Source organism: Cyrtonyx montezumae, unplaced genomic scaffold (assembly GCF_038088225.1).
Source record: "Cyrtonyx montezumae isolate F1298 unplaced genomic scaffold, pur_monq_1.0 scaffold_2, whole genome shotgun sequence".
Lineage (NCBI taxonomy): Eukaryota > Metazoa > Chordata > Aves > Galliformes > Odontophoridae > Cyrtonyx > Cyrtonyx montezumae.
The window spans coordinates 33,642,137-33,660,632 of NW_027071936.1; the positions used below are offsets into that span (position 1 = coordinate 33,642,137).

General features: G+C 38.8%; 1 protein-coding gene and 1 long non-coding RNA gene across 2 annotated transcripts in view; one reads left to right on the plus strand and one right to left on the minus strand.

The window, feature by feature from the left end:
• Positions 1 to 18,496, minus strand: part of LOC136048925 (uncharacterized) — a 109,800-nt gene that overhangs the window by 52,648 nt on the left and 38,656 nt on the right. The gene's annotated exons all lie outside the window — the stretch shown is intronic.
• PRSS12 (serine protease 12) overlaps positions 14,286 to 18,496 on the plus strand; it is a 38,645-nt gene continuing 34,434 nt past the window's right edge. Inside the window, exon 1 of the mRNA XM_065736833.1 lies at positions 14,286 to 14,613. Within this exon, the coding sequence (XP_065592905.1) occupies positions 14,286 to 14,613 (328 nt within the window). The remainder of the gene's footprint in view (positions 14,614 to 18,496) is intronic.

Sequence of the window (18,496 nt, forward strand, 5' to 3'; positions counted from 1 at the left end):
AGAAATGCTTTCTGAGGCCGTCAGCTGAGATGTGTTGTAAAGCTCTTCACAGATAAGGATTCTCGCACGAATCCTCTGCCATTAATAGAAATTTCCAAATACGTTTTTTTTTAAGTTGTGCTGGCCCGTTTTACATAGTTCAAATATAGACGTTAAAAATCGTTTTTCATTTGGCCACAACAAAATAAGTTCAATTGCTTCAGGCAAGCAGCTGTACATCAGAGGGGTCTTTCCAGCAAGGCTTTTTTCTCCGAGGTATTTCACAGCTGTGGCAGCTTGTCGTGATGGCTGCATTTTGAGGGTGGATATTTTGGTTTTCCAAACAATAGTTGATCATTTTCTCCTGAAGCCAAAATACTAATTTACTTCTCACTAGAGTATGTCCTTCATGCCAATCTTAATATTGAATATTGTTATATGTAAGTTACTTGCATGCTTCATCTGCAGTTTTCTCATTACTGTGGAAGTTCCAGTTTAAGGGAATTTTTCAAAATCAGGCATTTTTTTTTCCTCTGATTTTGGTATCTTTTCTGCTTTCTCATTTTCTCTCATCTCACGATGATCTTCATTCCATCAACTATTTGTATTACACAGAAATGAAGACAAATAAAGGCCCACAGGATGGATTCAAGTCATGGTAAACCTCAGTTCTTAGCATCTCACAAAAGGGAAACTTGTGTTAACACAAGAGTTAACCTTTTTATAAACAATCTCAGCAGTTATTAATGCTAATTTCCTTATCCAGGCTTCACCACTTTTTTTTTTTCCCCCATAACTGATAGACCCAAAGATGTGGATAGCAGTGGCTGACCAGTGTCATTGAGTTTGGCTCACCCAGAGCATGGTGTGCCTTTACTGGTATCTTAGCAGATACCAATGACATTACACAGGTCAAGCTAAAAACTGAGAAATGTATGTGAAAAGAAGAAAACTAAAGTAGTGCAAACCAATGCATAAAGAAACAGTATTTTCAACATTCACATTTCTTAGTGATAGAGCAGCACGGCAAAAGGATGGAGCTTTCAGTTGTTTAAAAACTCAAATATCAAGAAGTGATTTGTTACCTTGTTAGAGAGTATATTACTAGTTATACTGTCCTATCTACGGAAATGTTATGGAAAAAGAAATGCTACCTCATACTACTGCATGCTTCTTTGATGCTGTTGGCTGTAATGAATACAGCAGAAGTCCCTGCACAGTAACAAAATCACTTCCTCCTGGATGTGACATGATGAAGTTTGTTTGAGCCAGCACACTGTTTTTAGAACTGGTTGCCAAGACAGTCTAGTCTTTACAAACATGAAAGACGTGCTATATATACACACTGCTTCAAAACAAAAAGTTTGTATTTTTGCTTCTTGGCTTTTTTTTCCTGTGTAAATACTGCATGTTTTGACCTCTGAGCATAGCCTGTAGATTATGGTCTTTTTTGTTTGGTTTTTTTTTCCTGTTAAATACCAGGTCAAATTTTGCTTGTCAGAAGTAGAGCTACACACACATATACTGTACCCTAGTCCAATCTATAGGTTTTGAACCTTACCATAGAATCATAAAATAAAAACTAAAAATCATCTAATCCATGCTCATATCCTGACGTTGTGAAAAAACTACAAATATCCAGTTCTGGAAAAGCATTGGTCTCCCCAAGCAAACCACACCACAGTTTCATGATAGTTAGATTTAGATTTCTTTGGGCTTGTCTACAGTCTAAATATTTGTTGCTGGAATTTATAACCGTTACTTCAGATGGGCAGTAGAATAACTGCACTTCATACTGCTCAACAGGAGCATGTAGTTTATTTGTTTCTCCTCTGCAACAGTCCTTACTGTCTGGGAGGACTGCCATCACATTTTTTCCCATCCTACTGTTCTGTGGATGGAGACTGCTGATGTTTTCCCCTCCTGGAATCTCATCAAGTCTTTCTCAAATAGCTATTTCCGAACCTAGGCATTCAGCTGCAGATAAAGCTTTTCCAAAGCTGTGTGAAATATAAATATGGTGTAGTATGAGCTGTAGGCTGCAGACTTGTTCAGGAATCTCAGTGCAGCTTTCCTCATTTTTGCAAAAAATGATTTTGTTGAACTGCATGCAGCACTGATCCAACTCTGACCCATTCCCCAGATTTTTTCCTCCAAGTTTATAAAGTCAGTTGTTTTCTCATCCTGTTTTTGTTTAACTGGTTATTCTTGACTATATTATCTTTCACATCTCTTCACTGGACTGCATTCTACCATTTTAACTATTTCTATTTTTGAAACAGTTTTGAATTGTAATCCTGTTTTCCTGCATTCTGGTATCTACTTCCAGCTTCAAGTGGGTGCCTCCAAAGGTAGTAAGCAGACTTTCTATTCCACTTTGTTTAACCATTTATAGTAGTGTAAATTTTTTATAAAACACAACCAAATAAAGGTTGAATTTTACACCTATTTGCAAGTTCTGTTATGTTGATATCTATTCAAGTCTCTTCCATTTAGCAAAAATTGCTAGTTTATTTTGCATCAGTACAAATGATCATAAAATTTATAGAGGCCAAAACTGCCTATTTTATCACTGTTCACATCACAAACAAAAAAATAAATGATGTCCAGTCAGATGGTCAATGAATTACTACACTAAGAGCACAGAATAAACCAAACAGAACAAAAGAATGCATTATTACTGAAATGAGCCAAACAGGAAACGAGCACAGTGTAACCCCAGGCTCTTATTGCAGGACTTTTCCAATGCTTTTAGTCAAGTACCTATATCCATCTCTTTAAAAATATGTTGACAGCAAAAGGTTGGCAACTTCAATTTCAGCACAACCATGCATCTAAATAAACTCACTGTGGTAATGCAAATTTTCTTTAATAACCTCTTAGAAGTAATTTAAATCCAGCAGTTTTTATTAGGCCCAATACTAATTGTCCTCAGTATGACACCATACATTAAAAATAAAGCCTTCATAAACACCATACCATACGGTCTGAATAACTTGACAGACATGTACTGAGATTTCACACTTCATCTAGATCAAATTTCATTGCCATTTGACCCAGTATTGCACATGTCCTTTGTAATGGGCATGAAGCCTTGATGTTGCATGTTGCTCACAGCATGAGAGCTGGTGCTGCTGGATCAACTAATCATACCCTCCTTACTAACCTGGAAGTGACTGTAGAAAGCCGTTTTGAAAGAAATAATTTCATTTCTTTGCTTTTGTGCAGTGTTGTATTTCACTGTACTTTGTTAGCGTGAATAAGTACCATTCAAACAAACGTTGCAAATATTATACAGATATTTTCAATTCACCACATTGAATAAGCTCAAGTTGTCTCCTCGACAATCTGGGGATTTTAGCTCTCTTGAGGACACAGTTGTAGTGCTCCATCCCAACTTACATGATCCACTGAAAGCACCAGCACTATTAGCAGAGAATAGACAATACAATACTATTAAATGTGAATAAAGGTGGCACAATATGACCCTAACTCATTTTCATCACTGTAGTATATTGTATTTTTCTTCTGAAGCTATGACACAGTCTTGGTATCTCTCACTATTAAAATCTAGTTGCTAGGATGTAATTACAGAGTTGCTACCTTGCACACTATAGTCATCCTCCATAGCATGGCAACAGTTAAATCTGTATTTTAACAAACAGATTAACAGCTTTCTTCTGACAAATTCAGGGAGCCATGACAACTATTCACAACCCTTCTTCTAAGTTAGCAAGAATTTTTGCCAGATTAAGGTTCTGAGACTCCAAGTCCCACTTTGCTTGAAGAATAGATACACACTGCTGGCTTCCCACAACCTTCAGAGAATATGCTAAGATACAACTGACTTTTTAACTGAAATGCACATTCCTCAAAAACTAGAAAGTATATTACAGGATTATGTTGCAACCAGATGGATGTTGTATTGCATCTAGATCACGGAATCATAGAATGGTTTGGCTTGGAAGGGACCTATAAGATCATACGTATCTTAATCCTTCTCATTTCAATACTGCTTCAAAATTAGACCTTAGTGAGTGTGGCAGGAGCAAACATCCACTAATTGTAAGTTTAACTTACTTTATACTTATAACTTACTGCTTATCTTCTTTTTCCCATCTCCCATCTGCTTAAGCATTTTCCAGAGTGTTTACAGTATCATCAGTTAGTTGCTTCTATGAATACAGCTTTTTTTTTTTTTTCAATATCTGTATCTTAACACCTATAGGTGTACAGCACATTAACAGTCCCTTCTGCCACTTCTTTCCACATCCTTTTTTTTTTTTTTTTTTTTTCCCTGCAAATATGCAACCACAATCTCAGAAGAATCAGAAGTACAGACAGGAGACAGCAAATAAATGTGAACAATGTTAACACCAGAAGATAGCTTGTAGTAAATACCACAGAAGAAGGTTATTCTGCTGCGTTCTACTTTTCCTAGGTTCTAAGAAATTCAGAATGAAGATTCAGGATGATAAATCAACACACAGAGAAAAAGGAAGGTGAGTACATGAACTACTTATGATCCAAATTGCAAACCTCCTATGGATCTAGACAGAAGTTTCTTATTTGGTTGCTAATGGCAACATGGAGATTCTGTTGAAGGTAATAGCAAAACTCTGAGACCTGTTTCCAAAACAGGACAATAATATTAGAAACCATGAGATTCTGTAATTTTACAATTAATAAATTTAGCAGCACTTCTAGTTAACATAAATGGGGTATTTAGTCTCGCAGGATTTAGTTACACATCACGAGAATGTATGATTTTTTTAAGCCTAGTGTCCAAACAGTAGTGTACATAAAGTTTTTTTTTTTACATAAGTAAATGTAAATAAATAAATAATCTTAAGCAGATCAGTACAAAAACACAACAGTCGTTACATATCTTTTGCATAGCTATATCCAGAGCAAAAATCCATGGATCTTCGTAATCCAGTATGTTTTTCATTTTTGCTTTTTAAACGATAGATCATTTTCCCAACCAAGATAACTAAATATGAAAATATTAAATTGTAATAAGTAATTCCACATTGCCATTAGATTTCAAAATAGCAACAGGGAAATCATAATGGGTCAAGAAAGATCAGGAGAGATAAGAAGGGGACATTGGTAAGAAGACAAGAAAGAATTAAGGGATGATTAAGCCAACAATGAAGGTTACAAAAAAGCAGTTTGTTTTGCCAGTAGTTATAGTACTGGATAGCAGTTGGTCTGCCTCCTTTCTTGATCACCTTCCCAAAGCTCTCGACAGACAGTTTCCACTTTCTGGAGTAATTAAAGCTTTTTTTTTAAGTGCAAATGTCTGTGATAGGTCTGTACAATGCCAGCATTGTTCTAATTCCAAATGTCATAGTTTAATAGTGCAAGGTCTTGTCTGATCCTGTCTTGTACAGTTGCTCCTCCTACTTGGCACATGATATCCTTGCTTTATTTATTTTAAAACTTTTCTAGATGCATTTGATAATTTCAACTAAAATGTTGTAAGGAGGCACCTTTGTGCATCACTTAGTCAGTATGCAATGGTTGCTTGCTTTCTCCCTCTATTTGTGAAAGCAAGGTAGGAACTACTGAGATTTATATTCAGCAATATAAGGAATGTGAGCATTCTAATTATTGTTTTCATAAGGCACAACATTTATTCAGTAACGTTAGAAGACTCACTGATTTTGATTAAATTATCATCAAATAATATGATAGACTGGGTCTGGTTAATAAACACTTGTAAAATGCACTCTATGTCCTAACAGTGAAACTTTGCAACTAATTGAAATTGCAAGTAAAAGAAAATTTATTTTAATAATGGCCTTAGTGCTTCCAGTACAAACCCAAAAGAGAACATATATAATATTATTGTCTCATGAACACATGATGAGCACTTCCAAGTGCTTTCAGTAACCATCATGAGGTAAGAATTAAAATTTGTAAAATCTTTTTGGAAGAACAACATTTAATTTTTTCAGATAATTACAAATCTCAACCTCCTCAAATCAGGTGAGTACAAACAATTATTTTTTAGCTTCTCCCTCATTAAGTATATGCATTCCTATGGTGTAAATTATTGCTAAGAGAATGCAGCTGCTGTGGTTTATTTCTCAAAAAAATATTGAAATTTTAATTGTGCTCTCCAGCCAAATCAAGTTGTTAACTTTTTTTTTTTTTTTTTTTTAAGATTAAAAACAGGTACAACTACAGTTATCCATTGCTGACCAGATACCTATTTTACTTAGCAGGAGGAGGACATCAATGTGTCCACAATAGGACAGATCTTTATAACTTTGATAGAAAGATAATTGTGACTGAAAATAAGAACGGGCAAAATCCTGCTTTCTTTTTGCTCTATCCTTGTGTGACTGATTTTCAAGTTTGTATATGAAGAACTGCTCAAATCATAGGCAATACCAGCACTTGGGAATGGACAGGGGAGCAAATCTAAATAACAGTATATGTCTAGGGAATTATGTTTGATGTTTCTGTACTCCTTTGGGAAAATGTGCATTAAAATATTAAAAGAAACCACCAACATAGCAATATTTTTATGTTAATAGAACATTTTATAGAGTCTAGAAAGTTGAATCTATTGAGTTAGATTTTAAGAGCACTTTGCAGAATACAAAAAGTACAGTGTACAAATCAGATTTTTTTTGTTTATTTGTTTAAAGTGTGTACCTCCGCATTTCTTTTCTGTTAAAGACATAAACAATGTGGACCAGATTATAGCTATATAAATATACAGGAGGAAAATGATGGCAAAAGAAACACCTTGCTTTACACTTCAATTTGAAGGCCAGATGCCCTCATGATCAGGCTTAAGCTGACTGGAAGTGCTGGCTGCTTTTCTGTATCAAAAACATCTAGATATTCAACCTCTACATTATGCTAAATATGACTTCATGGAAAAACTACTCCCACTCCAATAACTGCTCATCTTTTCCACCCCGTTTTATCCTTGTTTCATACCTTTTAATAAGCTAGTTATATTTTTGTTGTGGATCAGTGACAATTTATTATTAAAAAAAAAAAAAGCTTGCATTATGCACAGTTGTAAAAATACAGCTGTGACTCACTTTATCCTCTCTCATTCCCAGTAAAATAATCTTATGTTAATGAAGATAAACCAAATACTTGATGTGTCATTGGATGCATTTAAGTGTAGCTTTGTACAAAAGTTATTCCTGCGTCCCTCTGAAACTCTGAAGAAAACGTCCTGTTTACACCTTATATGCACATTACTCTTCAATTTCTTGTAGTAAGGACAATGACACATCCTTGCGGAAAATGTTAGAAATGCCTTGCTCCATTGCTGCTAGTGGGAAGCTGACACCAGGGCTAGGTTAAAGATGAAAATACAAACCAACCCTGGTCAACTGATCTTTCTATGTTTTGTGAATCTCTTTTCATGAGCATTTGAACTTCACAACAGTGAAGGGCAACACTCTGAAATACATATTTTTAAGAAATGTTTTCATTCCAAACAAAGGAAATACACCTGCTACCATTCCAGATGTAAATAATTGCAATAGGAGTACTTGTGAGAGAAGAACTTAAACAACTGCATAAACCGTCCTTTACCCCAGGGAACCTTCTACACTATGAATGTCAGAGGAAATTGTAGAACATCATGTACCTCAGCTCTCTGAAACAGTTGTCTTCACTGACAGTGGATGTTTCAAACAAGTAGGGCTTCACCCTGTTCTGTGGTAGGCTGACACGATGTTGACTGTTTTGTAAAGGCCACTTTTTACATGAAAAAAGAATCTGAAATGCATGTTTTATGATGATGAAGGCATTAAAAATGCTTTCCATCTCATCTCCCTTAGATCTAGGCCAAAAATATTTAACATTTTAACAAATGTTAAATATTTTAACAAAGGTGCAGTCTGCCTATTGATCCTTTTTCCTTTTGAGTAGGTTGTTTCTCCAGCATGAACACAGAATGTATCACAGAGCTTCCCTTAAAGGACAGATTCACTGCAGCAAGTACCAAAACTTGTATATATACAATGTAATCACATTAGAAACTTCCATTCTTCAGCAAATCCATAGGACCACTAACAAATGTCATTTTCTGTTCAATTCAAAATATCCATAGACTTTCCTCTTTAAATCTATTTATTTATAGAACCAAATAGATAAGATACATTCTGCTAGGTGAGAGCTTACAGCCTGAAATTTTAATCCTGATTTTCTTCAACTTTAGACAGTGGTATCTATTAAACTAAAGTATGCATTTTCTGAGGATTACAAAAACATGTTCTTTGCACTTTTATTTTTTCCCAGCTGAACACAAAGATAACATACCCAGTACTTTTCTCGTGGAAATTGTTGACTACAACTCAGTAGCTCAAGTTGTTTTTCCTCACACTGACATGATTATCAATACTAAATCAGTGACTAAGCATCATCTTATTTCACATTCTGAGATAAGAGAACTGCAAGAAGATTTTCAACATCACTATTCTCACTTTTACCAGTAGTTGTAGAAAGGAGAAATGAGAATATAGGTTTGGTTAAAAATTTTGTTTCCCAGTACTTAATCGGATGCAGACTTGACTTTGGTACATAATTACTATTTTCCCTAAATTGTTTCCCCTTGCTAATTCTAAAATATTCTTAGCAATAAAATTTATTGTCCATACGAATGTACACATGTACATTTGTATGAATCTTAGATAAATATTATCGGTCTATGCATTTAGATAAGATGTGCTTTGCCCATATTAGCATTTTTTTGCTCGTATTACTCACCTTTTGCCTAGTTAACAAACTGCAACATGCAATGCCAGATTTACTTCCTATCCTTGGGATCAGGAAATAAAGCAGCACTTCTGCTGTATTTACACAGCTGTGCAGGTGTATGGCTAATCTAGAAGTTGAATCTCACTCCCAACTCAACCACAGCGTTTTTGTGGCATTGCACCTTTGGAATTTGCCAGATGACCCTTCCAGCAGAGGAACATAAAGGTATGGTTGCTTCTGCTGCAAACAGAATTTTACATTGCCATGGCACGAACAGGATTGTATTCTGTGCTAGTTCATGTGTGTGGCTGAAATAGTACATATCTAGCTGTCTCACTTTCTAGATACAGTACTTATTAATGTACCTTACACGTGGATGCATTACAGTATTTAGATGTGTATGTATTAAAAATGAGGACACTTACCTGAGAATTAGAGAATTGATCTTGAGAACTAGAGCTTATACTGACTGCAGTTGTTTTTGTTGTTGTTTTTATCAAACAAATATAACTAGATAACCTTTTTCTCCTGTGGAAAACTGATAATCTTAAAATTATATCTAGTTACTTTGGATGTGTCAAAATTATTACAGTGATCTCAGCACTTTTTCATTTACTACATGAAACAAGAAGTGTTCATTTCTTCTGCATAATTTAAGTTACCTTTCAGTTTTAAATGTATTTAATGCATGTCTATATAATCCATGCATGGCATATGCATACCTACATATTGATCTGTTCCAGGAAATTAAGGTACTTATTGCCTTATAATATGAATTTTTCTTGTTGTACAAGAAAATATTTAACACTTTAAAAAGGATTTTTCTATGATCTCATTACTTTGCACACTGCATTATGTGGTAATGGAAACCTCATCAATTACAGGCTGTTCAGTTACATCCTGTATAACGCAGGGTCGCCCTATGGACCTTATATATAATTACAGACAAAAGGCCTTTTCTCTTCCATATAAGCATGAACCCAAATTACTTTTGACTCAGACTTGGCAGGACTACAAATCTTGCTGCCTGTGTTTAATAAAAAGAATGAGATTACTGAATAAAAATATTTTATAAGAACACTGACTTATACCCCAAAAATGTTGACTCATCACAGCACTCGTTCTGTAGACCATTTTCAAAATGGAAATCTTCTTTGTGTGATGCCTTGCTTTTTCTCCTTCTAATCCTGACTTCAGACCCTCTCTGATGCTGTTTGATCTCACTCAGTGCCCACTAGGTCACATGCCTAAGTTTTTCCATTGATTGGGGTGGTAGATGTACTGGCCCCAGCATACTTTAATATGTGAAGAAATAATAAGAAATTATTAGGCAAATATTCTGAAAATTATTTCAGTACATATACAACAGCCTGGCTGTTTGGCTACATTCTCTCCTTTGTACTTGCAATGATTTCCTGGGAGAACTTCTAATGTTTTGGTACTGAAGTTTCCTTTGCATAAAGTCAACCCTTGCTCTGATCTTTCACATCTGCAGTGCTATTTGACTCTAAGCTGGTCAAGAGGGATCAGGGGGTTTAGGTGTTCAGTGGCAGAAGGGTGGTACTGATTTGGTTCTTCATTTGTCACTCGTATTTTAACGTAATTCCACCAGCAGCTAGAAGTGCTTAGATTTCTAAAACCTATGCTGAGAGCCTGATGAATCTAAAATAAAGGTAAGCAGCTTTACTGCATACAGGGAGAGGCTCATCAATGGATTCTGATATTGATTTAAATAGGAGAAGAATTAGACTGGTTTTCCAGCTGATTTTCAGTGCTTGGTATTAAATGTTTTCCAAATGCACGACTACAGCATTTTCACAAGTTTAGTCTACAGATCAGGTATCTTTGCTTGTTTGCAAGAACTGTTTATTGGAAATTAGTCCCTATTAGGAAAAAGGAAAAAAGAAAATTTTTGTATGTTTCCTTTTAACCCTTGATTACATGAATAATCCATGTTACTTTTGTAGTGTGGGAATGTTCCTCATATTTCTATTTTTCAGGTAATGTAATGAATCTATGCACAGAAATACAGCATGGATTTTTTTTTAAGTAGTCAGATTATAGAGTTCATACTTATAAATTATTTATTATTCGTTGTTTTATGAACGGTTGGTATTTGTGCTGTTAAATATCAGCAGAGAAAAAAGCAACCAGCATGTGGAATCCTGTGGAATTGTACGCAAAATAGAACCTGTTCTAGTAGATGATTTCCTACTGCCCTCATGGAAATTTTCAGATACGTAGCACAGATTTGCTGTGCTCATGAGCATTGTTCCGTGGGCTTCCATGGAAGTGCTATCAATAGTACTATGTCTGCATAGGGAATAGGAGGTGCAGTCTAACTACTAAGCAAAAACACTCAAAATGTTGCAATGGGAGAATTGCTATGGACTTCAGCTGGAGCCAGCTCATCCATCATAAATTCTTAATGGATTACTTTCTTTACCAATGTGAAAAGGCAAAAGCAAGCCCTTCCATATAAAAATGTGTGTATTATTAAACACAGATTACTGACTTTAAATCCCAAATTGCTGCTGAAGGAGTATTACTAGCACGGTTTCAAAAACTGTATTATTTTCTCAACACTTTGTTACAATTTTTTTTTCCCAAAACATTTGACATTCTAATTTCAGGATCACAATTGTACTGAGTTTCCAGATCCACTGAGACTTTATGAGCTTTACTTGCTTATTTTCCTAACTGAGCAAACATAAGTTCTTCTTTCACGTTCACTGCTAATTCAGTTTGTGAGTGAGAACTTATCAGTTTTGTACAGAAGAACCAAAACATCTTAAGGTAACCAAATTCAGCAAGAACATCTTGTGTTTGTCATCCTTTTACAAAGGATCCTGTCTATATCAGGATCTAATAAGTCTTTATTTCTTCACTGTAAACATCTGAATGTAAAGCCTACCCTTAAATTATAATGCAGTTTCATTTTAGACACACTTGTAATTATCACAGTTATTTTCAGTGATATCCAGAAGAATCAAGGTTCTGCAAATTACACGGTCTGTCAATCTAACTGCTGCACTGTCTACACTTTTCCCAATAGCTGATGACTGATTATGGGAAATGTGACAGAGGTAGAAATTGCAGAGATAATTAGCTTCTTACAAGTGTCAAAAAGGTAAGTAGTCAAGCAGATGACAGTGATTTTATACATGGTACCTGTAAGTTGCAGGAAAGAACTACGACATAAGCATGCACAGTTCAGACACATGAGAAACCACAGAGTCCCCATAGGTGGGAGATGCTCATAAATGGTCAAGCTAAGACAGGAGCAGCGATCAAAGTGCTGACCACACATCCTGAGAAAACCAGGCTCCATCACAGTATTTGTTAGAAAAGTCTTGCATACTTAATATCTTAAATAGGAAATAAACTAAGTTCCTAATTTGTAAATTCTAATGAATACTTTCTGTAGCATTAGCAACCTCACATCCTGCTGAAAGCTAACTTACTGTTTTTAAAACAAATTAAGTCTCAGTCTCCTTATGTGATTATCAGAAATAAAAATTAGGGTAAGAATCAAAATCTTCAAGATTGAATCTGTGCAGATGGATTATTTTATTAAGACTGAACCCCCTCTAGGGAAAGGGATCATTACAACCACACTTTTCTTTCCAATGTATCTTTCATAATTCTGTTTACTTAGTCACACCTGTATAACCCCCTTTTCTCCACTCCCCCCTCCTTAACTACCATATTGTAACGCCAAATACTTGTAACCTCAAATACGAACTCCTCTACCCTTCATAAGCAGAGTTCACTACATGCGAGATTCCCGGAGGCCCACACACCTAGGTGAGACAAATGAAATCAGAATACATGAATAAGCACCTGACTCAAAGCTTTGCCTGAAGTGTTTTGCAAGATGCATTACTCTCATCTACTCTCTCCCTTCCATGCTAATCAGCAGAACCCTGCCTCTTCCAGGCTAGAGGGGATTAAAAAGAGCTTAGGTTAGGGAAAATTAAACTTAGCTGTTATTACAATGCCAAGAAATGTTAGCTAGGCAATGAAGGTAGCCCTAACCACCTCAGATAGGCTGAGCATGCTTTTAACCAATTCTTCTGAAGGATAAAAGCAACTAATGTCACAACAGCAACACATTTTCAATTAAAACACAGCCATAATGAGTAGCTTTCAGTCTAATGTCATGTGCATTTTTTTTTTCAAAGACAAACCAATTCTAACAGTTTCTAGACTACTGAACACACACAAGCACAGATGATAACCCAGTAAGAACAAAGGATCTGTGAATAACGTCCACACACAAACACAATGGACACACGTAATAGCACAGTTATTGTGCTGTTGTAGAAACCCCGGCTGAGTGTTCTTTAACTATGAGTGACTGAAGTAACAACTATATCGCTGCAATAATGATTTGATCACAGCTGAGTGGAACTAAAACAAATACAAGATATGCCAAAAGAAAAGCCTGCCGCCCCTTCAGAACATTTTGGAGGCTGCTGAAGGAAGGCCCCTGTTTAATGGATGGGATCCATTAAACACAAACGATCCCTCACATGAAGGAGAAAGCACGCTCCTCTCTCTTTTAGACCTTTGTAGCAATGCAAGCTTGTGGCAACACCAATAAGCTCACTCAGATGAGTGCTTCTCAGCCAAAAGCACCTGGGGAGAAAACAGATCCTCTGGAGAAGTGAACCTAAAGCCTTGTGCTACAGACAAGTCGGTGACAAAAGGGTGTGCACTCCATTTGGCAGTCAGACTCGGCGAAATATGAACAGCATCAACAGTGCTACTTAAAAAAAAAAATAGCAAAGAAGCCGAGCTGTGCAATGTGAGACAGAGACAAAACGAACTGCCGGCTATGCTGGTGGGAGGAGGAAATCAGCGATCATCAGGTCACGCAAAACTCCACAGCGTTTGGGAATAAGCAGATTATCATTCAGAGCACATGGAACTGGGATAAAACGAAACTCTCCTATACGCCTCTCTTCGCGGCATTTGTTTCCAGCCCTTTTGTTTCCCGCAGCCCCGTCTGGGGCTCCCCTCACCCTTCTGCCCCTGGCCGCGCTGCGGCTTCGCTGACTCGCTGCCCATACCCCGGGTCCGGCTGTGCCCGGGCTCTCTCTGCTCTTTGTGAGTGCCTGAAAGGTCGGGGGAGCCCTAGCCGCGGAGACACGGCCCCTGAAGAAGGTGGCTGTGCCCTGCGCGAGGGAGAAGTGTTTGGAGGAGGGGGGGGGAGAGGGGGGAAACGCGGCAGGACGGCGGGCAGCCACGAAGGCGGGGGGCGGCGGGGAAACAGGGACGGCGGAGCTGGAAGCGGGCTCTGAACCGGGCTGCGGCTAGCGGGGCGCACGGGGCGGGTGATGCGCGCGGCCGGGCGGCGTTCGGAAAGGCAGCGGCAGGTAGCGGCAGCACGCAGCGGCGGCCGCCCCGCTCGCCCTTCCCCCGCGCACAGGGGAGCCCAGAGGAGGTGGCGGGGGGTGCGCGGCGGGGGGGATTAGCGGGACGCCCCGCGGCCCCGCCTTCCCCCTTCGCATCCCGGGCGCGATGAGGAGGGGAGATGGACGGGAGCCGGCGGGACTGGCACCATGACATTCGCCGGCTTCGTGGTGGCGCTGGTGCTCGGGACGCTGCCCGGAGCCCGCGGGCCGGGGCACGTCTCCGCCGGCCTCCCGGAGCAGCCTCCCGTCCCTCCTTCGCCGCAGCCCCCCGCCGGCTGCCCCGCGGGGCGCTTCGCCGCGCCCCAGCGCTCCTGGCCGGCTGCAGCGGCCGCCCTTCCGCGGCGCGACTCGGCGGGCAGGGTGCCGCGGAGCCGCCGCAGCTCCTGCGCCCCGCCAGGCGGCGGCGGCCGACCCTGGTGCGGCCCCGGGAGCGGCCGGCGCCGGGCGGAGCGGGACCGCGCCGACTGCGAGCGAGGTGAGCGGGGCAGGGGCGCTCGGGCGCGACGCGGCGGGAGGTGCGCGCGGGGCTCCGCGTCCCGGAGCGCGGCGGTGGCGTCGGCATCCCGCGCGCGGCTCCTCCGCCGCGGTCGTCGGAGGGACTGCGGTCAAGGGAGAGGACGAACGCTTTTCGCCACAGTGACAGCAAAGGATTTTCTCAGTGGAGCTTTTAAACTTTTGCATCGGCAGCTGCACCGGCAAGACGAAGGTACCACGTCGTTTTGTTCCTGCGTTATGTTAGAACTAGGCGGTTCGCGTTCAGAAACGGTATCCTAAACGTTGAGCTAGGTAAGACTGGCTTTCCTGTCTTGTAACCGGGTGCGCTTCTCTGGGGAGCGGCTCGGTCGCCCTCTCGCTCTTTTTCTTTTCACATTTTGAGATAACGGTGTTTGCAAGTTAGCACAGGGGGCTGCGGACATCTGTGAGCCCAGCCCCTCGCAAATCCTCCTAACTAAGCCCACCGACTGCGGTGGAAGTTTTCGATGCACGAGGACTTGAGCAGCAATTCTAGCACTCGGCCCACTGCTTTTAAAGCTCTTCGGTGTTGGCAAGCCCTGCAGAGGAGGGCGTTTATTTACCGCCACGATTTGAATGACTTTGCTAGAGGGAAACATCTTTTTCTGCATCTCTTTGATATTATCTCCTACCTAAGAATTCTGTCCTGCCAGTACCCGTACTAAAAATGGTCACACAATAGTTACAATGAAAATAAAGACTCTCTTCTTTGTTGTGCTTCCTTTTATATATCTTATAATATGTAAAGCTCGTCTAGGGATTTAATATTACTATTAATAATTCTGTTATTTTCGGGGAAGACCTTTCAGATCTTTGAAGAGGACAGATATCTTTCTCTCCCAGCAGTAATCCTAGAAGACATATCCATCAGATGTGCAACTGAAAAAATGTAATTTGAACAATGTGATAAATTACATGTACTGCTATAAGCTATCACATGAAGAGCACGTGGAGGCACCAAGGTCCATATTGTTCATCTATGCTTAAAAAAAAACAAACAAAAGGAAAGCAGCTTCTGAAGCCATGTTCAGAGTCAGTGTTGTACTCCTTCACGAAGACAGAGTGATGTTATATATTACAGATGTTTCCTGGGAAAGAATACCAGGCAGCTGATGCCTTGGTGGAGACCAGATTAGACTAGACTAAGAAGAAGAGAATCCTGAATATTTCACACCTTTTAACTGGTCTCAGATTGGAAAAGGGTCCCAGAGTTGCCTCCCTAGTTTAGTCTATCATATTTATAGTTTTTTTCAGAACGCATCAGTTTGGTTCTCAAAGTACTCTGTAAGGACTTCGGACCAGTATGTCACAGTAAGGATTAATGTATCATTTTATTGCTAATAACCCAATCTTACTCTAACTTAAATGAATTCTAGAATCCCCTTTAAGTTTGGTAAGAACTTGATATAGTAGAAAATGCTGAAAGTACTGTGTGATTTGGGTTTAGCTGTGTTCCTTCACTCTTTTCAGATTGTTTCTTCTTTTCTCTTTGCCCAAGAAAAAAAAATCCAAGTTAGCCCTTGTTAAGGCAGAGGACAGAGCTATTGAACAGTAGGTGGTCCTTTACAGCTGAGAGGTCATCTGCTTCTGTTGGACTCAGCAGTGAACTCTCAGTGGCTTTAGTAGGCCAAAATCTGTCCAAGAGTCTCAGTGGAGCTGATACCAAGGAATTACAGAATGGATTTAATAGCTTAAGGTGGAACATGGAAATAAATCAAGCTATTTGACAAAAATAAATATTACTATAACTTTGGTCCTGAAATATGCTAATTTATCACAAGAAGAGTAGAAATGCAAGTATGGCTGTTATTATGCAGTTTATAGCTAGAGAAGGGCAAAATATCTTCCTGTCTGTTGTTTTACTACATGTGCTGAGGAAACCTGTGCTCAGTTTTAGGCACCTGCAATTACTAAATACAATACTGTGTTCAATGTCTTAACTGTAAATCTCCTGGATTTTCTAGCTGTAAAAATTACAGCTAATGTGCAAATTTAAGTGGCTAAACTTTGTGCATGTGTATATATTAAAGTGCTTCATATTTTAACAATAATACTGAAAAACTGAACAACAACAACCTTTGTAATTACACTAGAATTATACTGGACAGTACCAGCATAAATTCAGTTAAATAGTTTTAATTAATAGATTTTGGTGTTTCATTTCCTTCCTTTTATAATGAGAGACATCTGGGTAATATTTCTTATTCATGCCTTCAAAACAAGTAAGCCAAATTCAAATTTACATAAATTATCATGATTGACCAAGGAAATCATAAGGGAAAATAAATGATTCTGAGAGCATGCTGAAAGAACAAGCTTAAGTTCAGCAGAATTTAGTATTTTAGGTATTGCTAATAACAACTTACTATGCATACCCTACTCACGCCTCAGAAAATGAAGCCCACAACACATAATGTATATGGAATATGTAGCTGCAGTATTCTGCATTATATGTTGTTATACATCTAATTTAAAGCTCTCTGAGTAAGTTAACTATTTTTCTTTATTTTACAAAGAGTAAACAATAAAAGAAAGAGTAAATGCCTTGCCAGTGGTCACAGCACCAATCAGTGTCAGAACTGGAAATAAAACGCTCTTCAGAATGTCCAGATTTTCCATTTAAATTTGTCATCACAGGGTGATTCCACTAGTGCCAATCAACTTATGCTTCCCTAAACGCTTCCAGGCAGTTGATGGAAGGGATTTTGAGACTTTCGTGTTTTTTAATAGCATGGGGTTAAAGAAAAAAAATGAAGAGTGATTGTCTATTTTTGCCTTCTAAGGCTGAAGCAGCTCTTCTGGAACCATTCTTATTACAGCTGCACAGCATGAGACCTCCTAATTTTCTACAGCTCTGTACCACATAAGACAATTGCAGTCCTTCAGAGCTTATTACATTCCTAAAATTTCAATTTGTTTTCTTACAAAGCCTTAAGCCATTGAACATTGATACGATGAACCTCACTGCTGCAGAAGAACCAATTCAGCACATTGCACACTGAATACATATAATATTTATGACACTTCTACTATAAGATTCTCTGAGTACGCAATAATGCTTTGTACTGAAGTTCCTATCATAGATCTTAAAAAGTATTTCTGACAAATGCACCCTTTTTCAAGGTTAAAACACCAAGAGAAAACAGTTAGGATTTTAGACTGAAAGCAGGGCTCAGGAAAGTGGTGGATAACAGCACCAATCACAGAGAGCCTCGTCCATAGTTTTGCTGAAGTCAACAGGGGTCATTCCTTCAGCTAGGCCTGACACCAGAAGGGAAGAAGAGCATCCATCAATCTGAACTGGTGTTAGATTGGGCCTATAATGCAGATAGATATTTTTTTTCAAATACCTCACGCAAAGCAATAAATTCAATTCATTCTGAAGCTGGGACAGACTCATGTATTCTGAATCATCCACTAGTGTTCAGAAATACAACGTGTAATACGGTTACGTGGGATATACAGCATGCATCAATGGGACATCCTTATACTTAGTATTAATTTGCACCTACGTAATTGACTCAGAGGCGACAGAGATGGAATATCAGTGCAGGGTCATTCTGTGTCACTGTCCCACACTGTGACACCTTGCAAATGAAAGCAAAAATTTACAATTTCCAGAATTTGAATACTACTTTTGCTTTGCTTCAGACCTCTAATTTCAGAGCACGTAGAACCAGAGGGGAAGGCACAAGAAACATCTACTTCTGATCACTCTTTTAAAAATCTATTTTTATAGCCAAGCTACAAACCTTTGAACACAGGTGAAAACAAAATAGGGTTTGAAGTTACCCAGCATTTCTAGGCACAGGAATGATATAGCAGAAGAGGCCAAGGGACCACTC